The 24,551-nt window shown below is 33.3% G+C and overlaps 1 protein-coding gene across 1 annotated transcript in view; it reads left to right on the top strand.

Annotated features, from left to right (window-relative positions):
- LOC127700020 (polycystic kidney disease protein 1-like 2) overlaps positions 1 to 23,846 on the top strand; it is a 59,220-nt gene extending 35,374 nt beyond the window's left edge. Inside the window, exons 8-21 of the mRNA XM_052203459.1 lie at positions 851 to 988; positions 3,100 to 3,202; positions 3,883 to 4,118; positions 6,473 to 6,703; positions 7,710 to 8,157; positions 9,470 to 9,615; positions 11,445 to 11,675; positions 13,352 to 13,522; positions 14,705 to 14,865; positions 16,561 to 17,206; positions 17,925 to 18,057; positions 20,192 to 20,445; positions 22,453 to 22,476; positions 23,705 to 23,846. Coding sequence (XP_052059419.1) covers positions 851 to 988; positions 3,100 to 3,202; positions 3,883 to 4,118; positions 6,473 to 6,703; positions 7,710 to 8,157; positions 9,470 to 9,615; positions 11,445 to 11,675; positions 13,352 to 13,522; positions 14,705 to 14,865; positions 16,561 to 17,206; positions 17,925 to 18,057; positions 20,192 to 20,445; positions 22,453 to 22,476 — 2,922 coding nt within the window. The 3' untranslated portion in view covers positions 23,705 to 23,846. The remainder of the gene's footprint in view (positions 1 to 850; positions 989 to 3,099; positions 3,203 to 3,882; positions 4,119 to 6,472; positions 6,704 to 7,709; positions 8,158 to 9,469; positions 9,616 to 11,444; positions 11,676 to 13,351; positions 13,523 to 14,704; positions 14,866 to 16,560; positions 17,207 to 17,924; positions 18,058 to 20,191; positions 20,446 to 22,452; positions 22,477 to 23,704) is intronic.
- The last annotated feature ends 705 nt before the right edge of the window (positions 23,847 to 24,551 follow it).

Here is a 24,551-nt window from a genome sequence, read left to right as displayed (position 1 = left end):
CATTAACTGAAAATTATAAAGTAACCAGGCAAAACAGCTTATACTTGGCCCAACATTAACTGAAAATTATAAAGTAACCAGGCAAAACAGCTTATACTTGGCCCAACATTAACTGAAAATTATAAAGTAACCAGACTAAAAAGCTTATACTTGGCCCAACATTAACTGAAAATTATAAAGTAACCAGACTAAAAAGCATACTTGGCCCAACATTAACTGAAAATTATAAAGTAACCAGGCAAAACAGCTTATACTTGGCCCAACATTAGCTGCAAATTTCAAAGTAACCATACATGATCGAAAAATTTGCCCTAACATGGCTACGTGAAAAGTGAATATAACTATTGCCAAACCTTAAAAATTTAGAAAAATATTATGTTTTTCTTGTTATTAATCATCTTCAGAGTATATTTTGGATTAAAAAAGGTATATGTACATAGGAGACAAAACTATATATTTAGAGAGATAAGTAAATAGCTTTAAGAATTATGCTTCACTAAAGTTATTTTGTTTCTTGATTGTGCAAAATATTTCCTTAGAGGAAATACAGATGGAAATTGGTAGCTAATCAGAATTGTTCTTCATTGTCATGATTTAGACAATATAATTAAGAAATTATGTCATCACAACATTAAAAATCAGGTCAAAATCATTTATATTTCTTGATTTATGCATTTCCCATTATTATTTTCATTTTCATAAAGCATTGTCTAAATGAGTTACAGCCCCTTCTCCCTTCTGTCAATAATTGTTTTTCTTACAGTTTTTGACATTTCTTATTTTCAAAAACTAAGAAATGAAAAACTGGCTAAAATTTTTTGAATTCACAATACATACAAATATTTTACAGGCCTTGTCTAATTTCTCTAATGTACTTGATAAAGTATCAACTGAAATGGAGGCTAACTCTATAACCAACATACGTCAAATAGTAACCAGTATGGGAACAGTCATAGAAAACAGAGATTATGTCATCAACTCATCAGCAGTAAGTAGAAAATGTCTTACACTGTTAAATCCTTCAAATCACTAAAGGTGCACTCTATTACCCACGTAAATCAACATTTGACAAATAGTAACCAGTATGGGAACAGTCATAGAAAACAAGGATTATGTCATCAACTCATCAGCCGTAAGTAGAAAATGGCTTACACTTTTAAATCCTTCAAATCACTAAAGGTGCACTCTATTACCCATGTAAATCAACATTTGACAAATAGTAACCAGTATGGGAACAGTCATAGAAAACAGAGATTATGTTTTCAACTCATCAGCAGTAAGTAGAAAATGTCTTACACTTTAAATCCTTCAAGTCACTAAAGGTGCACTCTATTACTCACGTAAATCAACATTTGACAAATAGTAACCAGTATGGGAACAGTCGTAGAAAACAAGGATTATGTCATCAACTCATCAGCAGTTAGTAGAAAATGTCTTACACTATTAAATCCTTCGAATCACTAAAGGTGCACTCTATTACCCATGTAAATCAACATTTGACAAATAGTAACCAGTATGGGAACAGTCATAGAAAACAGAGATTATGTCTGCAACTCATCAGCAGTAAGTAGAAAATGTCTTACACTTTTAAATCATTCAAGTCACTATAGGTGCACTCTATTACTCGCGTAAATCAACATTTGACAAATAGTAACCAGTATGGGAACAGTTGTAGAAAACAAGGATTATGTCATCAACTCATCATCAGTAAGTAGAAAATGCCTTACACTGTTAAATCTTTCAAGTCACTATAGGTGCACTCTATTACCCATGTAAATTAACATTTGACAAATGGTAACCAGTATGGGAACAGTTACAGAAAACAAGGATTATGTCATCAACTCATCAGCAGTAAGTAGAAAATGTCTTAATACACTGTTAAATCCTTCAAGTCACTATAGGTGCACTCTATTATCCATGTAAACCAACATTTTGCAAGTGGTAACCAGTATGGGAACAGTTACAGAAAACAAGGATTATGTCATCAACTCAATAGCAGGAAGTAGAAAATGCCTTACACTGTTAAATTTTTCAAGTCGCTATAGGTGCACTCTATTACCCATGTAAATTAACATTTGACAAATGGTAACCAGTATGGGAAAAGTTACAGAAAACAAGGATTATGTCATCAACTCATCAGCAGTAAGTAGAAAATGTCTTAATACACTGTTAAATCCTTCAAGTCACTATAGGTGCACTCTATTACCCATGTAAATTAACATTTGACAAATGGTAACCAGTATGGGAACAGTTACAGAAAACAAGGATTATGTCATCAACTCATCAGCAGTAAGTAGAAAATGTCTTACACTGTTAAATCCTTCAAGTCTCTATAGGTGCACTTTATTACCCACATAAACTAACATTTGACAAATGGTAACCAGTATTGGAACAGTCATACAAAACAAGGATTATGTCGTCAACTCATCAGCAGTAAGTAGAAAATGTCTTACACTTTTATATATAATAAACTCTATATAAGTTTAGTGTGTATAAAGTGCATTTCAGCTTTTCTTAATTAGGAACCCTTAAGTCTACATTTGAATGCCAGGGATATGTGAATATGCTTCAACATTAGGAGCTATATGACCTGAAAGGTAAATTCTTCAAATCAATAGGAAAAGGTGCTCTCTATTAGCTACATTAACCAACCTACATTAGATAGTAAACACCAGCATGGGAACTTCATAGTTAACAGGTTTTATGTTGTTAGCTCCTCAGTTGTAAGTAAAAAATGTCTTAAAACTGATAAATTCATCAAATTGATATGAAAAGGTGCTCTCTTTTACCTACATTAACCAAGGTACTTTAAAAATCAATAAGAAAAATTGCATTTTATTAAAATAGGAAAGGGAGGTGTCATTCATATAAATGATTATATTGTCCAAACCTCTGCAGTAAGAGCACTTGATAAATACCTCAAATCACTAAGCAAAGGTGCACTTTATTACACACTTATAAAATAAATAACAAAAGAGCTGTCATTTATATCAATAATTGTCAACTCCACACCAATAAGTAAAAAAATATATCATTTACTAGTCTTTCCTTTTTCCTTTCCTTGGAATGTTTTTTAGAAATATGTTTGTTTTGTTTCAGTCCAAAGCCTTTGAGGGAAATAGAAGGTTAATTGATAAATTCATCAACTTAAGTTCGACTGATGCTTATCCAAAGTATGAAGATTATATTTCAACATCTGAAGGTATGTTGGTTTTTTTCAACATAAATACAACTGATATTTGTGTCCCAAGTATGAAGATTATATTTCAACATCTGAAGGTATGTAGTTTTGGTACAACATAAATACAACTGATATTTATATTCCAAGTATGAAGATTTATCATTATATTTTAACATCTGAAAGTTTAGGTTTACACCCTTAATACAAGCCATTTGTTTTAACATTTATTTGCCTGTAAACTTTTATAAAAAAAAAAACTGCTATATCTAGAAATTTTATATTATTTCAGTCATTGATAAAAGGAGATGCTGATATTTTCATTCTATAATGATATGTTATCATGTAATTTTTCATTCTACCATGTCAATTAATATAATTATATGTATGCAATAGGTCTTATAATTTATAACCATTTATTGTTAATGAGTTTGTGCCAATAAAAATATTTGTATTTGTATTTGTATATGTTTAGCATATATTCTTTTATATTCTTTTATACTTTTTAAAGAGCCTGTTTTAACAACAAATCAAATATATGGCTTTGGAAGGTCTAGATGATATGAGAGTTTAGGAAATGGTATTAATTGAATTGGAAAACTATTTCTGCTTTTCATGAAAGGTCCACAGAATCTTCCCCTATGATACGTCTTTACAAGTTGTTTAATTTTTCAAAAGTGTTTAAATCTCCTACTATGTTTCAGGAATAATAAGAGTATTAAGTAATGCTTTAAATGGGATCTTACCAGACTTGTCAGCAGACGTTCCGTCGTCAATAGATATCTATAGTCTGCAGCAGGATTTGTCTTTCAAAAAACAATTTGCTAAAAATGAAACTAATGGAACAGATATGGTTGACATGACAACGATGGAAAGAGCCTACATAGCAACACAAATAGCTCTGAAAAAACAACTTAAATTAGAGGATAAAAGTCTAGATGTAAGTTGAAAGGTTATTGGTTTCCATGACAACTGTCACTATTATGTTTGATTATCAACACAAATGTCTATATGGAAAAGTCTTTGAATTTTTTTGTGGAAAAACTGAGATGTAACTGCCAAATGGCTAAAAAAAGGATTGTGAATTTGGCATCAAGCAATTTAGTTGAAAGCTGTGGTAGTTGTATTAAAACCTCAGAACTCAAGATAGTAGAAATTTTGATTAAGCATGTTTTTTGTATGAAATTTTTTAGATTGAGTTTATAAAGCATCCAATTCAAAACTCCGAACTTTTTTTATGTTCAAATAAGGCTGTTTTAATGCATGTACATTGACTTGTCTATCTGGTACTTTTGATATTATAAGTCTATTATTTTAGAAACCAGTTATTCCAATGATATTTTCTTAAATTCTACAACATTCAGAACAACATTTTAAGTTACTTCAACCTAACTTTTATTCTTAATTATTGAAAAAAAGTTTAAGGATCATGTCTTAGGAATCAAAAATATTATTGATCACTCGAGTAGCAGTAGCCTGATATGTAAAATTATCACAAAATAAGATCAAAGTGAAAGCAAAATTTAAGAAAATAACGTCAAGTGTAATTCTCTTTTAAAGTACAATTTTTACAAATTTACTAAATTGTGTATACCATCTGCTACATTTCATACTTGAGTAACTTTCATGTTTAGGTCAAGATTGTAGACAATGATATTTTACCTTTCCTTTTAATTGTATTTCATTCATTTCTTGAACATCCTTTTAACATGTTATTACAAAAAGTGTTTAGCTCACTGGCAACAAATGTTACCTCATTTTCATGGATCAGTGACTTTTTAGAGCTAACACAACTCTTTATATACATAATATGAATATATGGAATTGGGGTTTGTTTGCCAACCATTGAAGTAACTATACCATAAGACTGTCAACCAATAATATAACTATCCACCATAAAACTGTCAACCAATAATATAACTATCCACCATAAGACTGCCAACCAATGAAATATCTATCTACCATAAAACTGCCAACCAATGAAATAACTATCCACCATAAGACTGTCTACCAATGAAATAACTATCCACCATAAGACTGTCAACCAATGAAATAATTATCCATCATAAGACTGTCAACTAATAATATAACTATCCACCATAAGACTGCCAACCAATGAAATAACTATCCACCATAAGACTGTCTACCAATGAAATAACTATCCACCATAAGACTGTCTACCAATGAAATAACTATCCACCATAAGGCCAAGTAAATTTAATTAGTAGATTTTCATCCAAATTTTTGAAAAAAATGGGGCGGGTGGGAGGATTTTATTTTTTATTTTTTATTAGATATGAAACGCTCTTGTGACGTGTTCTTCATATATGCAAGTGTAATAATAAGGTTCTATCATGTATATACATGTATAACGAATCAAACATAAAAAGAAATGCAAAAACCAAAATTTGAAACAGGAAGTTATTAAAGAAATGAAATTATCGACAGTTACCGGTAACGAAAATGAACAAAATCCGGAAATCTTAAATTTTTCAAAATAAAAAAAATTGGGGCGGAACGATTTCAGAGGGGCGGGCGGGGATGAAAATCTATCAATTAATTTTAATTGGCCTAAGACTGTCAACCAATGAAATAACTATCCACCATAAGACTTCAACCAATGAAATAACTATCCACCATAAGACTGTCTACCAATAAAATAACTATCCACCATAAGACTGTCAACCAATGAAATAATTATCCATCATAAGACTGTCAACTAATAATATAACTATCCACCATAAGACTGCCAACCAATGAAATAACTATCCATCATGAGACTGCCAACCAATGAAATAAATATCTACCATAAGACTGCCAACCAATGAAATAAATATCTACCATAAGACTGCCAACCAATGAAATAACTATCCACCATAAGACTGCCAACCAATGAAATAAATATCTACCATAAGACTGCCAACCAATGAAATAACTATCCACCATAAGACTGCCAACCAATGAAATAAATATCTACCATAAGACTGCCAACCAATGAAATAACTATCCACCATAAGACTGTCAACCAATGAAATAACTATCCACCATAAGACTGTCAACCAATGAAATAACTATCCACCATAAGACTGCCAACCAATGAAATAACTATCCACCAGCTTTTTTCTGGATTTAACTTCATCAGAAAAGCTCAAACCTAAGCTCTTTTCTGGATTTAGATTCACAAGAAAGCTGATGATGCAGATAAACTAAGATTCATTAGGTGCTGTACGACCAATCAATCATTACTGAGTTATCAAATTCCTACAGTTAAAAACTAAAAATTTTATTTTGTAGGTACAAAATGAGACTCCAGGAATATTCCAATCCTTGACATCCCTAGGGACTATATTAGAAATGTTGAATCACAGGAAACAGTTACCAGTCTATGTGAAGAAAGAAGGAATTAGTACCAGTATGGATAACAAGACCATTCCAGATATACTAAAGGATGGTATTTCTCAGGACTCAGTCGACTTAGAATTCACTACATCCAGTGTAGATATTGCTGAGGAACAGAAAGTTCAGGTCAAATACACAATTTTCAAGATTTTATTCTTTTTATATACCTCTCAAACAAAGTTTGGCAATATGATAATCTGTCCAAATTAAGGCTTGAGTCCCTTATACAATTTAATCCAAACGTTTTACAATTATAGATTATTGTGTGTCAAATTTGAAGTAGGAAGGTTGTGTTTCTTAGTAAAATATAGGACTAACCTTTATGTTCACAAAAGAAAATAGGCAACAGATGAAGGCATCTCTCAGACAACAAAAATTTTAAACATCATATTACTGTAAACCAACTTATTTTCACGGATACTTTATTTCGCGTCTAGCCCTTTCTAGTCCACTTCGCGGCGATTTTATTAAGCAATTTTCTAATTTACTTGATGTAGTTAAATAGGGAAAGATCCAAGTTTTACATATTCGCGCAATTTATATTCGCGTTATTTTTCTACTCGCGAAAGTCGCGAAAAACTGATAAAGATCAGCAGTATAACACTTATATTGTCAGCAATTTACTTTTTTGTCTTGTTATAGTTTGATGTCTGTATCCAGTCATACTGTAAACCATGGTTATCTGATCCTCCATATCAAGGTCTAGAGCCCCCTGTCAAATTATCCATACTCATAACCAGACACATTACAATTCAGAACAATAATTTCTTGCAGGATAATGGAGAGTCCATTTGATTTCTTGTCACATTACAATTTAGAGCAATAATTTCTTGCAGGATAATGGAGAGTCCATTTGAATTTTTGTCACATTATAATTCAGAACAATTATTTCTTGGAGGATAATGGAGAGTCTATTTGATTTCTTGTCAAATTACAATTTAGAACAATAATTTCTTGCAGGATAATGGAGAGTTCATTTGATTTCTTGTCACATTATTATGGTAAAAGTAGTAATCTGTTATATGTATATATATATGAAAACAGTAGAACTTTTTCATGAGATAATGGAAAGTATATTTTTCCCTCCTAAATTGAAATGGTGAAAATATTAACAAGGTTATATCTATTACAGATTACAGTGTTTGAGAACAATCCATTTTCCTGGGACAAAACTGAGTCTAAATTTATTTCCTCTGAGACCATCTCTGTGTCAATAGGCACTGATGGAAACATGGTTGTACCTTCTAAACTCAAGTTTCAAAATTCTGTGGGGTCATCTAATGGTCTGACAGTCCAGATAGCCATACCCTCAGATGGGGAAATGAGTCAGAAGATCATGTATAAAATGTATTGGAGGAATCCAGAAGACAGTATCATAGTGGGTATAGGTAATGCAGAAAGTTCTCTCGAACATGTTGTATATATCCGGAAAGATTTACATCCCTCCGAGTCGGTATATGATTTAAAGAAAACGGTGGACTCTGGACATTGGACGTCTGCTGAATCATTTAGTGTGTTAATAAGTGGAGGATTATATGATGAGACAGCTTTAGTTTATATAGGGATATTTTTAGAATCAGGTTTGTACATTTATTGGATGTGGGTTCAGTAACAGATAATTCATGAAAATTGGGAGGTTGGTGGATAATTTTATAAGCTAATGGTAACCCTGGGCATTAAGTAAGGTCTGATATATGGCTTTACAAAAAGTCAATGTTTGGACTGATATATAGCTTAACAAAACGTTACAGTTTTGAAAATTTGCAAATTGAAAAGACAATGATATTGTACAAATACAAATATTTTACAAATATTTTATTGACACAAACTCAATTACAATAATTGGGCCCATACAACTAGTATACAAGTGGTTATGATGCAGCAATTAAACAATACTACATAACATATTAATAGGCACATTTCAAACAATGAAATTTGCAGTTATATATATATTAATATACATAGGTTAATATAGAATAGGCTACTGACATATATACATTGTATGTTATAGCTTCATAATGTTCATATTACTCATTTGTCAGGACATTTTTCCTTAATTCAAATGATTGATTAATAAAAGATGATATTAATCAAAGTGTTTTTCTACACTTGCTATTAAGTAGTAGTTTGATATATTCATCCTCAGTTTTGGATTGTTTGTCATAATTTTTAAAATTGGACAATTTTGATATAAGTACATTTCTTTGTGATTCATAATTTGTACAGTGCAAGATAAAATGTTTTTTCGTCTTCTATATCATTATTATGACATAATTTGCACAAATGTTTTTCAAAGATCATATATTTTAATGCCACTGTTGAGTCTGATGTAGAAACACGCATCTGACATACAAAATTGTAAGTCTGGTATCTATGATGTTTTATATTATTACTCTCTTTAGAAATAAGAAGATGTGGTATGAGTGCCAATGAGACAACTCTCCATCCAAGTCAAAATTTATAAAAGTAAACCATTATAGGTCACAGTACGGTCTTCAACACGGAGCCTTGGCTCACACCGAACAGTAAGCTATAAAGGGCCCCAAAAAATTACTAGTGTAAAACCATTCAAACGGGAAAACCAACGGTCTAATCTATATAAAAAACGAGAAACACTTATGAACCACATCAACAAACGACAACTACTGAACATCAGATTCCTGACTTAGGACAGGTGCAAACAAATGCAGCGGGTTTAAACGTTTTAATGGTACCAAACCTTCACCCTTTTTCTGAAACAATAGTGTAACATCACAACATAGAAAGACGCTCTATAAAATATCAACTGAAATAGCTTAACTCAATCAAAGGCTTTGTATATTTAAATGGTGATTTAATACACCACAACACAAGTCATTTGATTAAGATTTTTCCCTTTCAATATATATTTAGACAGTAATTCTACTGCAACATCCAGAAAGAGAAGGTCAGCCCTGGAGCAAAATACTACTGTCATAGAATATTCTGTCTTGGCTACTACAACAGGGTGTCGTGTGTGGGACGATGTCACACAGCTATGGGAGAAAACATCTTGTCAGGTAGGTAGAGAATACTAATTTATGTGGATTACAACAGGGTGTTGTGTGTGGGACGATGTCGCACAACAATGGGAGAAAACATCTTGTCAGGTAGGAAGAGAATACTAATTTATGTGGATTACAACAGGGTGTTGTGTGTGGGACAATGTCACACAGCAATGGGAGAAAACATCTTGTCAGGTAGGTAGAGAATACTAATTTATGTGGATTACAACAGGGTGTTGTGTGTGGGACGATGTCACACAGCAAACGGAGAAAATATCTTGTCAGGTAGGTAGAGAATACTAATTTATGTGGATTACAACAGGGTGTCATGTGTGGGACGATGTCGCACAACAATGGGAGAAAACATCTTGTCAGGTAGGTAGAGAATACTAATTTATGTGGATTACAACAGGGTGTTGTGTGTGGGACGATGTCGCACAACAATGGGAGAAAACATCTTGTCAGGTAGGTAGAGAATACTAATTTATGTGGATTACAACAGGGTGTCGTGTGTGGGACAATGTCAGACAGCAATGGGAGAAAACATCTTGTCAGGTAGGTAGAGAATACTAATTTATGTGTAATACAACAGGGTGTCGTGTGTGGGACGATGTCATACAGCAATGGGAGAAAACATCTTGTCAGGTAGGTAGAGAATACTAATTTATGTGGATTACAACAGGGTGTTGTGTGGGGGACGATGTCACACAGCAATGGGAGAAAACATCTTGTCAGGTAGGTTGAGAATACTAATTTATGTGGATTACAACTGGATGTCGTGTGTGGGACGATGTCGCACAACAATGGGAGAAAACATCTTGTCAGGTAGGTAGAGAATACTAATTTATGTGGATTACAACTGGATGTCGTGTGTGGGACGATGTCGCACAGCAATGGGAGAAAATATCTTGTCAGGTAGGTAGAGAATACTAATTTATGTGGATTACAACAGGGTGTCATGTGTGGGACGATGTTGCACAGCAATGGGAGAAAATATCTTGTCAGGTAGGTAGAGAATACTAATTTATGTGGATTACAACAGGGTGTCATGTGTGGGACGATGTCACACAGCAATGGGAGAAAATATCTTGTCAGGTAGGTAGAGAATACTAATTTATGTGGATTACAACAGGGTGTCATGTGTGGGACGATGTTGCACAGCAATGGGAGAAAATATCTTGTCAGGTAGGTAGAGTATACTAATTTATGTGGATTACAGCAGGGTGTCAGACAGATATTTAAGAACACCTCATTTTGAGAAAGTAGGATACAGATCAACCATTTCATAAAATAAACATAACCCCAGCAAGAAAATAAATTATGATCAATTTTGATTTGAAAAAAAATTGGAAAAATTTGATTGATCATAAAAAATTTAGATTAAAAAAAAAAAGATTTATATGTAAATTCTTTTTGAACATCTATTGAATATTTACTCCTAGGAAAGAAAATTAGGAGATAGAATTATGGCTACTGAAATATCCTACATATTGGGCTTTCATATAGTTGCTTGCTTGGTTATATTTCAAATTTTAACTAAATGCAATTTTGTGAATATTATATTTTTTACATATTTTGTTAGTTGTTTACTGTAAATTCCCCTATGGGTCAGAAAAGCTTAGTATTTTTGTTTTTAATTTTAGCCTTCGACAGAGTCCACAGTAAAGTTAAGTATTTTTCGTTTGTTATTTCAGCCCTCATCTTAGTCTACAGTAAAGTTAATTATTTTCGTTTGTAATTTCAGCCATAACTAGAGTCAACAGTAAAGTTAAGTATTTTCGTTTGTAATTTCAGCCCTCATCAGAGTCAACAGTAAAGTTAAGTATTTTCGTTTGTAATTTCAGCCCTCATCAGAGTCCACAGTAAATGAGACTGTCTGTTTATGTAGTAATCCACCAGGGAATAACTTTGCCACAACATTCTACGTACCACCAAACACTATTGACTTCAGTTCAGTGTTCTCTAAGTTTGACATCAGTAACTCAGCTGTATTGTTCACTATAATCAGCATCATAGTCCTGTTTCTTCTAATATCTATCTGGGCCTTCAGACAGGACAAAAAAGATCCAGAAAAGGTACAGTATTGAATGGTTTACAAATACCTAAATAATAATTTCAAAAGGAAACAATATATATTTATAACACATAGCTGAGAGAGTGATAGAGCAGATTGTTACCCCGCGAAAATATTGTCTACTGAGGCAAAGCCAAGGTTGACAATGTCTTTTCGAGGGGTAACAATCTGCTCTATCACCCTCTCAGATTTGTGTTATTTAATTTATTATACTGAATGTCCTGTTATTACTGTCTATTACATTTCAAATTCAAAGTAATAAACTATGTCGTCTTGTACATAACAATCATCCGTATTTATTAAAGCGAACACTTGAGCAAGCATCTCCTTTAAGGGTAACAGAGTATTTGCCATGGGATAGAGTAAATTGTCTCCCTCGTATTAACCAATCAAAATCTGGCATTTTGACATGAAGTATAATAAATGTTAATAACATATTGCTGTTGCTATTGATTGAGCAACCAACTGTAGGCATGGGTGGAAATAGGAGATTTTTTCTAGAAATGGGAGATTTGACCCAACTATCAAGAGCGGTCTTTGAAGGGAAATTTCTGAAGTTAAACAAATATAGTTGGAGGCTGGTATCTGGAGAGTTGACATGTATCTGGAGAGTTGATCATGAATGTGGAGAGTTGACATGTATATGGACAGTTGACACATCTGGAGAGTTGACACATATCTGGAGAGGTTTGACACATATGGAGAGTTGACACATATTTGGAGGGTTGACACATATCTGGAGTTGATATGTATCTGAAGAGTGGATACATATTTGGAGAGATGACACTTTTCTGTAGAGTTGACACATATCTTGAGAGTTTACAGGTATCTGCAGAGTTGATACATATCTGGAGATTTGACATGTAACTGGACAGTTGACAGATATCTGGAGAGTTGACATGCATGTGGAGAGTTGACATGTATCTGGAGAGTTGATCATGAATGTGGAGAGTTGACACATATCTTGAGAGTGGACATGTATCTGGAGAGTTGACATGTATCTGGAGAGGTTTGACACATATTTGGAGGGTTGACACATATCTGGAGTTGATATGTATCTGAAGAGTGGATACATATTTGGAGAGATGACACTTATCTGTAGAGTTGACACATATCTTGAGAGTTTACAGGTATCTGCAGAGTTGATACCTATCTGGAGAGTTGACATGTAACTGGACAGTTGACAGATATCTGGAGAATAAACACATCTGGAGAGGTGTCGCACATATCAGGAGAGTTAACTCCTCTCTTGAGAGATGACAAGTATCTTCAAAATTGACACATATCTCGAGAGGTCTGACATATATCTGGAGAGTTGACACATATCTTGAGAGTTAGCATATATCAGGAGAGTGTACACATAAATGGAGAGATGACATTTATTTATAAGGCAAAGGTTATATTGTCAATGTATTTGTTGCTCTGTATGCAGATTTTCCTGAAATCATTAATGTAATTAGCATTTTTGTCCATTCTTAAAAAAATGCAATTTAACAAATGCTTACAATAATTTCTGAATTCACAGTACCTAAAAGTATTATGACAAGTAAAACAAACATGAAAAATCTACTCAATTAAAACCAAATAGCCCTTCAGGAGCTCATCAGGTAGCACCAGTCTCATATTAATGAATACACAGTATTACATAATTTTTCTTTCTTATTTTATCTCTTGTAGTGGGCCATCTCCTATTTAGTTGACAATGCTCCCACAGATGAATACCTTTATATGATAACAGTATACACAGGACTAAATAGAAATGCAGGGACTAAATCTAATGTTAGATTTGTGATCTCTGGGGAGAAAAAATCAACAGAGGTTAGATATCTTGATGATGGACAAAATAAGGTAATTTGTATGATGTAATTAGGGTTTATACCTAGTATTTGCATTTTTCAATGTGATTTCAGCCTTTTTCATAAAAATTCTGGGGAAGTAAATATCGGTTCATGGTTTGAGATGTATGATTTAGAGGATTTTATAAGGTAAATATAATTAGCTCTCGATATCTCTGGTTTTTATATACTGTCAAAGATGAGACGTTTTATAGTATACCAATGTCCATCCGTCCTTCAACACTTTGTACTATAATGCAAATCACTTTAACTAATTCTCATATAACTTTAACAAATCATTGGAATTGACAAAAAAAAGCTCCCTTTCGATTCTTTATTTATTTTATATGTCATTACGGAACTTTGACCTTTATATTTAAGGCAATTTTCCATGAATTGAGCACTTACTCAAAGTTTCCTGATTTTATTTTCTCCAAACTACATTATTTTGCAGCTTGATGAAAGGAAGCCCCCTTGTGATTCTTTTAATTTTCTGGTTTGTCATTCCAGAGATTAGGGAAATTTAACTGTTACATTTAAGGCAATTTTTCACCAATAATGCACACAAACTCAAGTATTCCTGGATTGATTTCCTCCAACTTTACTTTATAATTGGGATTGATTTCCTCCAACTTTACCTTATAATTGGGATTGGTGAAAAGAAGCCACATTTTAATTTATTTAATTTTCCAGTTTGCCGCTCCAGTGTTATCGGAGTTTAAATGTCTGATTTTCAGAATTCTTTTTCACATATTGTACCATTAACTTGAGTTTGCTTTAATTGATTCAGTGAAAACTTTACAGAATTGTTGGAATTTGTGAACATAAGATTAAATGCCCTCAAAATATCCCATTTTATTCTTGCAACAATTTCAATATGCACAATAAGGGCGTACCATGCGCTCATAGTGCAGCTGTTAATTATCTAGTTTTGTGAGGTTTTTCTCTCCATGATGCTTGCATCACATATCTAAATCAAATTTGAATTGTGTTGAGTATTTAAATGATTAATGTTTTTGGTTCTAATAGGATAATGCTGATAAATGGTCAGCTGAAGTAAAAGAAAGATTGTTTAGCATATAACTGACTGATAATAATCAGATAAATTATATGTATTTACAAGGCTTGGATAAACACCAGAATAATTATATATTTACAAGGGTTGGACAAAGAACAGAGTCATTATATATTACAGGGTTTTGGGATAGGCAGTACAAGGAGATTTGTAATGAGTGTTGCCCAACAAATACACAATCCTGCATTCTTACAAATATGGCATGATAATACCGGGAAAGGTGGTGCTGCATCATGGTACCTAAATAAAGTCTTGTTGGAAGATGTACAGACAGAGGAAAGGTAAGACAGAGGTCATTATTGTTGTCATGATAATACCGGGAAAGATGGTGCTGCATCATGGTACCTAAATAAAGTCTTGTTGGAAGATGTACAGACAGGGGAAAGGTAAGATAGAGGTCATGATAATACCGGGAAAGGTGGTGCTGCGTCATGGTACCTAAATAAAGTCTTGTTGGAAGATGTACAGACAGGGGAAAGGTAAGATAGAGGTCATTATTGTTGTCATGATAATACCGGGAAAGGTGGTGCTGCATCATGGTACCTAAATAAATTCTTGTTGAAAGATGCACAGACAGGGGAAAGGTAAGACAGAGGTCATTATTGTTGTCATGATAATACCGGGAAAGGTGGTGCTGCATCATGGTACCTAAATAAAGTCTTGTTGGAAGATGTGCAGACAGGGGAAAGGTAAGATATAGGTCATTATTGTTGTCATGATAATACCGGGAAAGGTGGTGCTGCATCATGGTACCTAAATAAAGTCTTGTTGGAAGATGTACAGACAGGGGAAAGGTAAGATAGAGGTCATTATTGTTGTCATGATAATACCGGGAAAGGTGGTGCTGCATCATGGTACCTAAATAAAGTCTTGTTGAAAGATGTACAGACAGGGGAAAGGTAAGACAGAGGTCATTATTGTTGTCATGATAATATCGGGAAAGGTGGTGCTGCGTCATGGTACCTAAATAAAGTCTTGTTGGAAGATGTACAGACAGGGGAAAGGTAAGACAGAGGTCATTATTGTTGTCATGACAACAGTTAGAATTAAAGTGTGGTGCTTGTAAGTCACATTTACAGACTTTAGATTAGTAGGACATAGCTTGTTGGACATTGCATGTCTGTAACTCCTCCTCCTTGTTAAGATAAGATTTGATCCTGAGATAATTTGGTATGAGGTATATTTAATATGAACTTAGCTGATACATAATAGATATATCACAATTTAAACTATCCAAAATCCATCTCAAAAAGGTATTCTTTAGTGTTTTACTCAATTTATCTTCATATTTAAATTATAATAACTTCCTTACTAACATGTTTCAAATTGTAGAAAAAGTTTTTACTGATCAATCAATCTTGAAATTGAGGCCAGAGCATCCTTTTGAGATGAATTTTGGATATTTTAATTGTGATACTTCCATTATGTGTTTGACACTTCATCTTAATATATACTTGAAGGGGAAAACAGCATTTTTGTCCCCCTTGCTTTAAAAGAAATTGTAACAAGACTTACCCTTAGGCCCACTGTTTCCAGTGACCTCAACATTAATTTGGTTGTTGATTTGGAAAGTAGAGAACCATAGAATAAATATGTAAAAACTATGGAGTTATTAAATGTATTCAAAGTATTAAATTTTCAAAGAACTTATTGTGTGAAAAAAGAAATTTTTTACCACGACGAACCACATCACGAAAGGATTTTCGGGGTGTGCTAAGTTACGGAAAAAGAATCTCACTTCATACCCTGAAAATTTAACCAGATATGTGAAAATGTCTCAGCTTATAAAAGAGCCATCATACATATCCAAGTTTACGATATGGATAGAGCTTATATGTTACCATTACCACCTATGGGAAATCAATTGTGTATATTGGCCCTTATGCATGACATGTCTTGATTGTAAATTGAAATAAAATGCTTACCCTTAGTTTGAGTAAACAGATATATATGTGAAGTGTATGATTATATTGTAGATACCTGTTCCTGTGTAACGAGTGGCTGTCATTGGACCATGACGATGGTAAAATACAGAGCATCATCCCTGTCGTGGATACAAAAGAAACCAAACAGTTTTCTTTTCTTTTCAACGAGCAGACACGAGAAAATACTACAGACAGCCATCTTTGGTTGTCAGTTGGCCTTCGCCCAGAACCAAGTAATTTCTCTCGACTACAAAGATTAGCTTGCTGTCTGACATTACTGTTTCTGACCATGATTTCTAATGCTATGTTTTATGGCCAGGGAACAGAGTCCAGCCAGGTGTCATTAGGACCATTGAACTTCAGTTTAGCAGGGATTTATATATCCTTCATCAGTTTATTGTTAACAATTCCAGTGATGTTGATGATAACATATTTATTTAGAAAATCTTGTCACTTGAGGAAAGACACAGCCATGTCAGACATGGAGAGATTGACAATATCTAATGGAGGAGATGAACGTACATTACCATGGGGATGTCAGATCATAGCATGGGCTTTAGTTGTATCTGCTGTAGTCCTATCTGGATTCTTTGTTATATTGTATAGTATGGAATGGGGCAAGACCAAGTCAGAACAATGGCTTCTATGTTTCTTCCTCTCATTCTTTGAATCTATGTTTGTGATGGATCCATTAAAGGTAGGTCGTCATTAAATCTCAGTTGTTTAATGAATAAATACTGTGGATTCATTTATTTTCATGGATTGAGAATAAATTGAATTTTTGTGGATGTCTCATTTTGAGGTTTTGCCAAAGTCTGCAATCAAACCTACAGAAAATTTGCACTTTGTTGATATTTAAATTCTTGATTCACATTTACGCCTCAAATAAAAAAAATTGGTATCCCACGAATACTAATGAATCTACAGTAGTCAGGTCCTTTATGATAGTGTAATGCTATCTTGGGAGGTAGGATATCCCTGCATCAGTTACATTCATCATGATTATGTTATAAAATACTATAAATGATCATAAATTGTAATGTTTAAATCTTGCATGGTGAATATTAAATAATCATGTTTTGTATAACGATTTCAACTGGTCTGTGAGAATCAATATAAAAATTAGGAGGTGTGGTTTAATGATACAACTATCTAAAAGAGAGCAAATGGTGTAGACTCAAGCAACTAGAGGTCTCCATACTGAGTCAGCGATGAGCAAAACCCATTCTGTAATAGTTATTAGTAAGCAATGAAAGGCCCCGGCATGACACTCTTTTTGAAACATTATAGTCGTTATAATTGTTTAAAAAATCTGATTAAAAGTCATGTCCTATATTTTAAAATTATCTCCAGAATTGAAAGTAAATCCTTCTGTGATAATTTGTTTTAAAATCTATTTTTCCCCCTAATTTCAGATAATTGTTATCTCTACAGTTTTTGCCTACATATCTAGAAGAGCAAAACAAGAAAACAATGTTGTATACAACAAGGAATTATTACTAGAAGAAATCAAGAAGAAAGCAGCTTCACCCGTGTCTTATTTTATTGGTATGGAAAAGTACATTATATAATAAAACATCTAATCTACGACAAGTAGATAAATGTCTTAGCCCCAGATCTAATGCATTGCTAAAGCCTGTAGTAAAATAATACAATATACATTCTATAGAAGTGCTCCTTTTCAAATGTAATTGTATAATATATATGCAGTTTCAAAAATTACTTCTTACAAATAAATCAAAAATTATGTGGGATATACATTAATGAGACATGAACCTAACACTACAAAACAATAGACCACTTTTGAGTTTGTTGCATTTTGTCAAAAACTTTGGTTTTAGTGATCATCATTCGTGCATTTAGGGGCATCACCACTTCCTTCACATTTTGAGCGAGAGGTTGAAAAGTATGCTACTATATTGCACGACTATTTGGCAAATTAAATTCTTATAACTGATAATCAGCACTGCTGTCATTAGGGAATTGGGATTAAGTGCCTACCGAACAAACATTATTTCTAGTTTATCCTGCACAATGACAATCATGAAGATGCTTGATGAACTTTAATAGTGGAGGGATACAGGCAGGCTCCTCTATCTGGCAAATGACGTCATAATGGCGCACATAATTGATGAACTTTTTGGGTGAATTACAACTCGAAAGAGGTCTATTCCTTAAAGATATCTTGTTCTTTACACATATATAAAAATAAGGAGATGTGGTATGATTGCCAATGAGACTATTCACCAAAGTTCAAATGAAGTGGATTTAAGCAATTATAGGTAACAGTACAGTCTTCAACACAAGAGAAAATCCTTACCGTAAGGTTGGCTATAAAGGCCCTGACATGAAAAATATGAAACATGTATGTTTTGCTGTATAATAGTCCGATGCATGTTCTGCCAGTTACTTTTGTCATTATCACAGCTAACAAGGCTCACTGATAACTGGTTGAATGCTCAATTTGAACATCTTGGCATTTTCAGTCTTTGTGTACAACACTTTAAATATTACAAGAGAATTTTCTGTTATTAATTATCAGAAATTTATATGTCCCTATGCAAATTAAATTTCTCAAAATACATAGTTTTTGTCCAGCCTGCGACTTTTGTCGCAAAAGCGAGACATAGCAATCCTACATTCCGTCGGCGTCGTCGAAACTTGTTTATAATCATAAGATAGTACCCAGAAGAAAATTTTGTAAAAAAAAATCCTGTTTACCCGTATTTTACTCATATATGGACTTAGTTTTTCTGCCAGTTAACATAACATTCACTCTGTGGTTAAAGTTTATCAAATTTTAATAACTTTCTTAAACTATCCTGGATATGTACCATACTTGGACAGAAGCTTGTTTGTGATCATAAGATAGTATTCAAAAGTAAATTTTGTTAAAAAAAAAATCCTGTTTATCCGTATTTTACTTATAAATGGACTTAGTTTTTCTGACAGTTAACATTACATTCACACTGTAGTTAAAGCTTTCAAAATTTTAATAACTTTCTTAAACTATCCTGGACTTGTACCAAACTTGGACAGAAGCTTGTTTATGATCGAAAGCTAGTATCTAGAAGGAAATTTTGTAAAAATTATTTCCTGTTTTTCTGTATATTACTTATAAATGGACTTAGTTTTATTCCAGTTAACATTATGTACAGTCCGCAGTTAATGTTTTTAAAACATTTATTAGATTCATAAACCTTCTTGGATTTTTACCAAACTTGAACAGAACTTCTTACAATCAAAAGATAGTATCTAGAGGACAATTTTTAATATTTTTTTCCCCATTTTTGTTGAGCCTGCGACTAACAGCAAAAGAAGGCAAGACACTGGGTTCCGCGGAACCCTTACGAATTTTTAGTCTGCTTTGAACAATTTTTTTTTAAAGTTACGGTTAAACTTCAAATACAAACCCAGTGGCGGATCCAGAGGAGGGTTCGGGGGTTGAACCCCCCCTTTTTTTTTGGACGATCAATGCATTTGAATGGGGACATATAGTTGGAACCCCCCTCCCCCCCTTTTTCCTGGGTTGGGAACCCCTCTTTTAAAAATGGCTGGATCCGCCCCTGATACCGGTATATCTGTTGGTATTATATTGATTCCTCCGTCTTAGTCAAACTATCTGTCAATACCATTTTATAGAATAGGGAGCTGAAAAATTAATTTGAGTCTTTATTTGTAGATACATTTAGAAAAGAGTCTTCTCCATTAAATCCAGATATTGTCTCCAAACTGAAGGTACAGAGAAAGGAAGTATTAAAAGCAGAGCACATCTTTACAGAGTTAATTCTGTATGCTGTATTTCTTACCGTACTGTATCTGATCAGCTTCAGTAACCGGGATGTACAATGGTATTACTCCAAACAACATATTGAGCAACAATTGGTCGTCAGTAACAAGGACATTATATCATGGGACACAATGAGGTTTGAAAATGTAAGATTTCTTAGTGTGTGTTAGTACAATATCTGCAAAGCAAAAAGGATTTGTAAACGTATAAAATTCCTTTAAAGATGATCAATTCACTAGATATTATTGTTTACTTTGAATTTAATCTAACATCTGGTTTACATATATTGTATTTTGGCTCACCTGACTACAAGTGCTAGTATTGGTCATGTCATCACAAAACATTTTTGTCCCCCGTGTAACGCATTGCAGAGGACATGGAAATACCAGGCGTCCGTCCGTGTGGCCTTGTTAGCGCTCTCACAGGCACAATTCTTGCCAGATTTTTATAAAACTTATACTATAGGTGAATATCAGCAATATCTCTGACAAGTTTCATAATGGTGGCAGATCAACTTTTTTAAAAGAGTTATGCCCTTGGTAATATTAAATTTATGCAAAAAATGGCCTCGTTTGCGCTCTCACAGGTACAGTTCTTGCCAGATTTTTATAAAAACTTGTACAATAGGTTAATATGAGCAATATCTTGGACAAGTTCTATAATGGTGGCAGATCATCTTTTTTAAAAAAGAGTTATGCCCCTTGGAAATATTTAATTTATGGAAAATGGCCTTGTTTGCGCTCATAACGGTACAATTCTTGCAAGATTTTTCTAAAACTTATACAATGGGTTAATATGAGCAATATCTCTGACAAATTCTAAAATGATGGACGATCGACTTTTTTAAAAAGAGTTTTGCCCCTTGGAAATATAAAATATGAACAATGCAGGGGACATTGGAACTCTGTTCTTTTATTTATCTATAGTTTACATCATTTTTATCCCTTCAAAACAATTTTGACGAGCAACATAATGATGTCCACTAGTGGAGCAGGATCTGCTTACCCTCAGAGCTCCTGAGATCATCCCTAGTTTTGGTGGGATTAGTGTTGCTCAGTCTTTAGTTTTCCATAGTTATAATGTTTTGTGAACTTGTTAGTCTTTTTGTTGACTTGTTTATTGTCATTGTATTGTTAGTTTATCTTTTACTAAGAGTTTTGATTGTCCACTTGTTATCTCATTTTGGTTAAAACCAGCTTCTGAGTGGGTAATTTCAAATCTTGTCCTTTGAAAAATAAGGGTTTATCTAAAAAAAAATGAGTAGATAAGGTGATTTGAAAGCTATTAACAGAAACTCCTCTTTTAATTTTGATACTGTTGATAACAGAGAGTTTGACGTATTGTATTAACACTAACTGTTGTTGAGTGAGAGCTTGACATATAACCTTCTCCCTCCTCCCTCATATTTTAAGGTCTTCCATTTAATATCCACTTCACTTTTTTAACATGTAAACATATTTATGTATTCTACTGTATTGTTTATTTCCTCAACATATGTACCTTTGTAATATTGCATAATGTCTATGGAGGGGTCTAAATACAGCACAAACAACATTTTCCAAAAGACCAAAAAAGTGAAAAAGTATATTTTAACAAAACGCATTTGACTAACAGGTCGAACAACAAATGTTCTTAAACCCTGCTGACTGCCATTGGCGATTGCCAAATAAACGGATCACCGATGTAATAAATGGATCTTAATTATAAATTTAATACTAAACAGAAAACAATAAACTTGCGGAAAAGATGGTATACCGCAAATAAAAGGTGCAAAGATTTTAGTACACCATATCCGGATTTCGACAATTAATGTCTCTTCAGTGATGTTAGGAATCGAAACGGTATTTGGAAAGACATACAATTTACCTCAATTTAGGTTAGACTCTTGAATTTTGAGGAGTCAAAATAGGATGAACGGATCATATAAACCTGAAGGCAAATATAATACAAGCCCAAACGAAAAAATATAAACAAGTCTAAATTGAAAACAACGTTCAAACCTATGATTGCGTTGGATAAAAATCGCAATTTTTATACGTGTGCATGGAAAACAAATTTCTTGGTAGAGGGGTTTAAATACAGTACAAACAACATTTTCCAAAAGACAAAAAAAGTGAAAAAGTATATTTTAACAAAACGCATTTGACTCACAGGTCAAACAACACATGTATATATAAGTAAGTATATACATTAACTTTTGGTGATCTTGTCACATAGTATTAACACTTAACTATAAATTTTTTTGATGGAGAGCTTGACATATAGTATTAACACTAATAACTGTTGGTGGTGGACAGCTCGACTTAAAGTATTAATACTTATTGTTGGAAATCACTAATGGAGAGCTTGGCATATAGTATTAAACCGTATTGTTGGTGATTGAGAGCTTGACATATAGTATTAACACTAAATGTTGCTAATGGAGTGCTTGACACATAGTATTAACACTAAATGTTGGTAATGGAGTGCTTGACACACAGTATTAACACTAATGTTGGCAATGGAGAGCTTGGCATACAGTATTAACACTAAATGTTGGCAATGGAGAGCTTGACATATAGTATTAAAACTAAATGTTGGCAATGGAGAGCTTGACATATAGTATTAACACTAAATATTGGCAATGGAGAGCTTGACATTTGTGTTAACACTAAATGTTGGCAATGGACAGTTTGACATATAGTATTAACACTTATTGTTGGTGATGGACAGCTTGACATATAGTATTAACATTAACTGTTGTTGGTGGAGAGCCTGACATATAGTATTAACACTTATTGTTGTTGATGGAGAGTTTGACATATAGTATTAAAACACTAACTGTTGGTGATGGAGAGCTTGACATATAGTATTAACATTAACTCTTGTTGATGCACAGCTTGACATATAGTATTAACACTAACTGTTAGTGATGGAGAGTTTGACATATAGAATTAACACTTACTGGTGTTGATAGAGAGTTTGACATATAGTATTAACATTAACTGTTGTTGATTGAGAGCCTGACATATAGTATTAACACTAACTGTTGGTGATGGAGAGTTTGACATATAGTATTAACATTAACTGTTGTTGATGGAGAACCTGACATATAGTTTTAACACTAACTGTTGGTGATGGAGAGTTTGACATATAGTATTAACATTAACTGTTGTTGATAGAGACTGACATATAGTTTTAACACTAACTGTTGGTGATGGAGAGTTTGACATATAGTATGAAGATTAACTGTTGTTGATGGAGAGCCTGACATATAGTATTCACACTTATTGTTGTTGATGGAGAGCTTGACACATTGTATTAATACTTGTTCAAAGTTGACCTTGTGTGTCTTTTATGTGTTTGTAATATCAGGTTGTCTCATTTGCATATATCTCACTTCTATTCAACATTTAATTATTACAGGTAAAATCAACTGCAGATTTTTACACCTGGCTGAGTGATACACTGGTCCCTTTCGTCTTTCCTAAACAATCTTACTATGCAGAGAACCTGACAGCCTACTACAGACAATACTTACAGGACCAGGTTAATTTCAGATTAGGACCAATCAGATTACGTCAAGTCAGAGCTGTTGAAAGTAAGTTGTTTTCAGAATAAAACCAATCATTTGAGAAGATAATGTGTATCTTGTTATGATAAATATTCCCTGATTGCAAAAGATGTCATGACACTCACTCATGTCAAATATATTGAAATATTTTGGCCATCTGCAACACTGATGACAAGTGGCGTTGCTGGACATATTTTGAAGGTGAAGCCGAATTTCGGCATGGGGTCTGTGAGACAAAAAGGCCCCCAGTGGTTCCAGGGAAAAGCCCTGCTTGGGGGAAGCTCCTGGATTTTAGGGTTTAAGACCCACAAATACGAACTGAAAATATTGAATATTAAGGTTGAGTCAAAAGCATTTTTGTTTGATACAAGTCAAATATTTTTGTGAAAAATTGTATATTTTTCCTCCTAGAAACTAAAATCCAGAAATTTAAGAGGGGTAGAAAAAAGTTATATTGACTAGTATAATTAAAACCACCACATTGTTTGGAGATAAAATATAAACAATATATCCAGTTAAAGTGGGTACGTACAGATGGGCAGCGAAAGACAACTTACGAGATCAACTAAATGGAAAAAGACAAACGAATGAATATAATTAGGGGATGGATCACACTTGCCTTTGGTTGTATTTAAAGCAAACATCGTGTAAAAGCTGAGCAATATTCATGGTACAAAATTATGCATGATTCTAAGTTTC

Source organism: Mytilus californianus, unplaced genomic scaffold, assembly GCF_021869535.1.
Source record: "Mytilus californianus isolate M0D057914Y unplaced genomic scaffold, xbMytCali1.0.p SCAF_46, whole genome shotgun sequence".
Lineage (NCBI taxonomy): Eukaryota > Metazoa > Mollusca > Bivalvia > Mytilida > Mytilidae > Mytilus > Mytilus californianus.
This window is presented reverse-complemented; position numbering and strand designations above follow the sequence as displayed.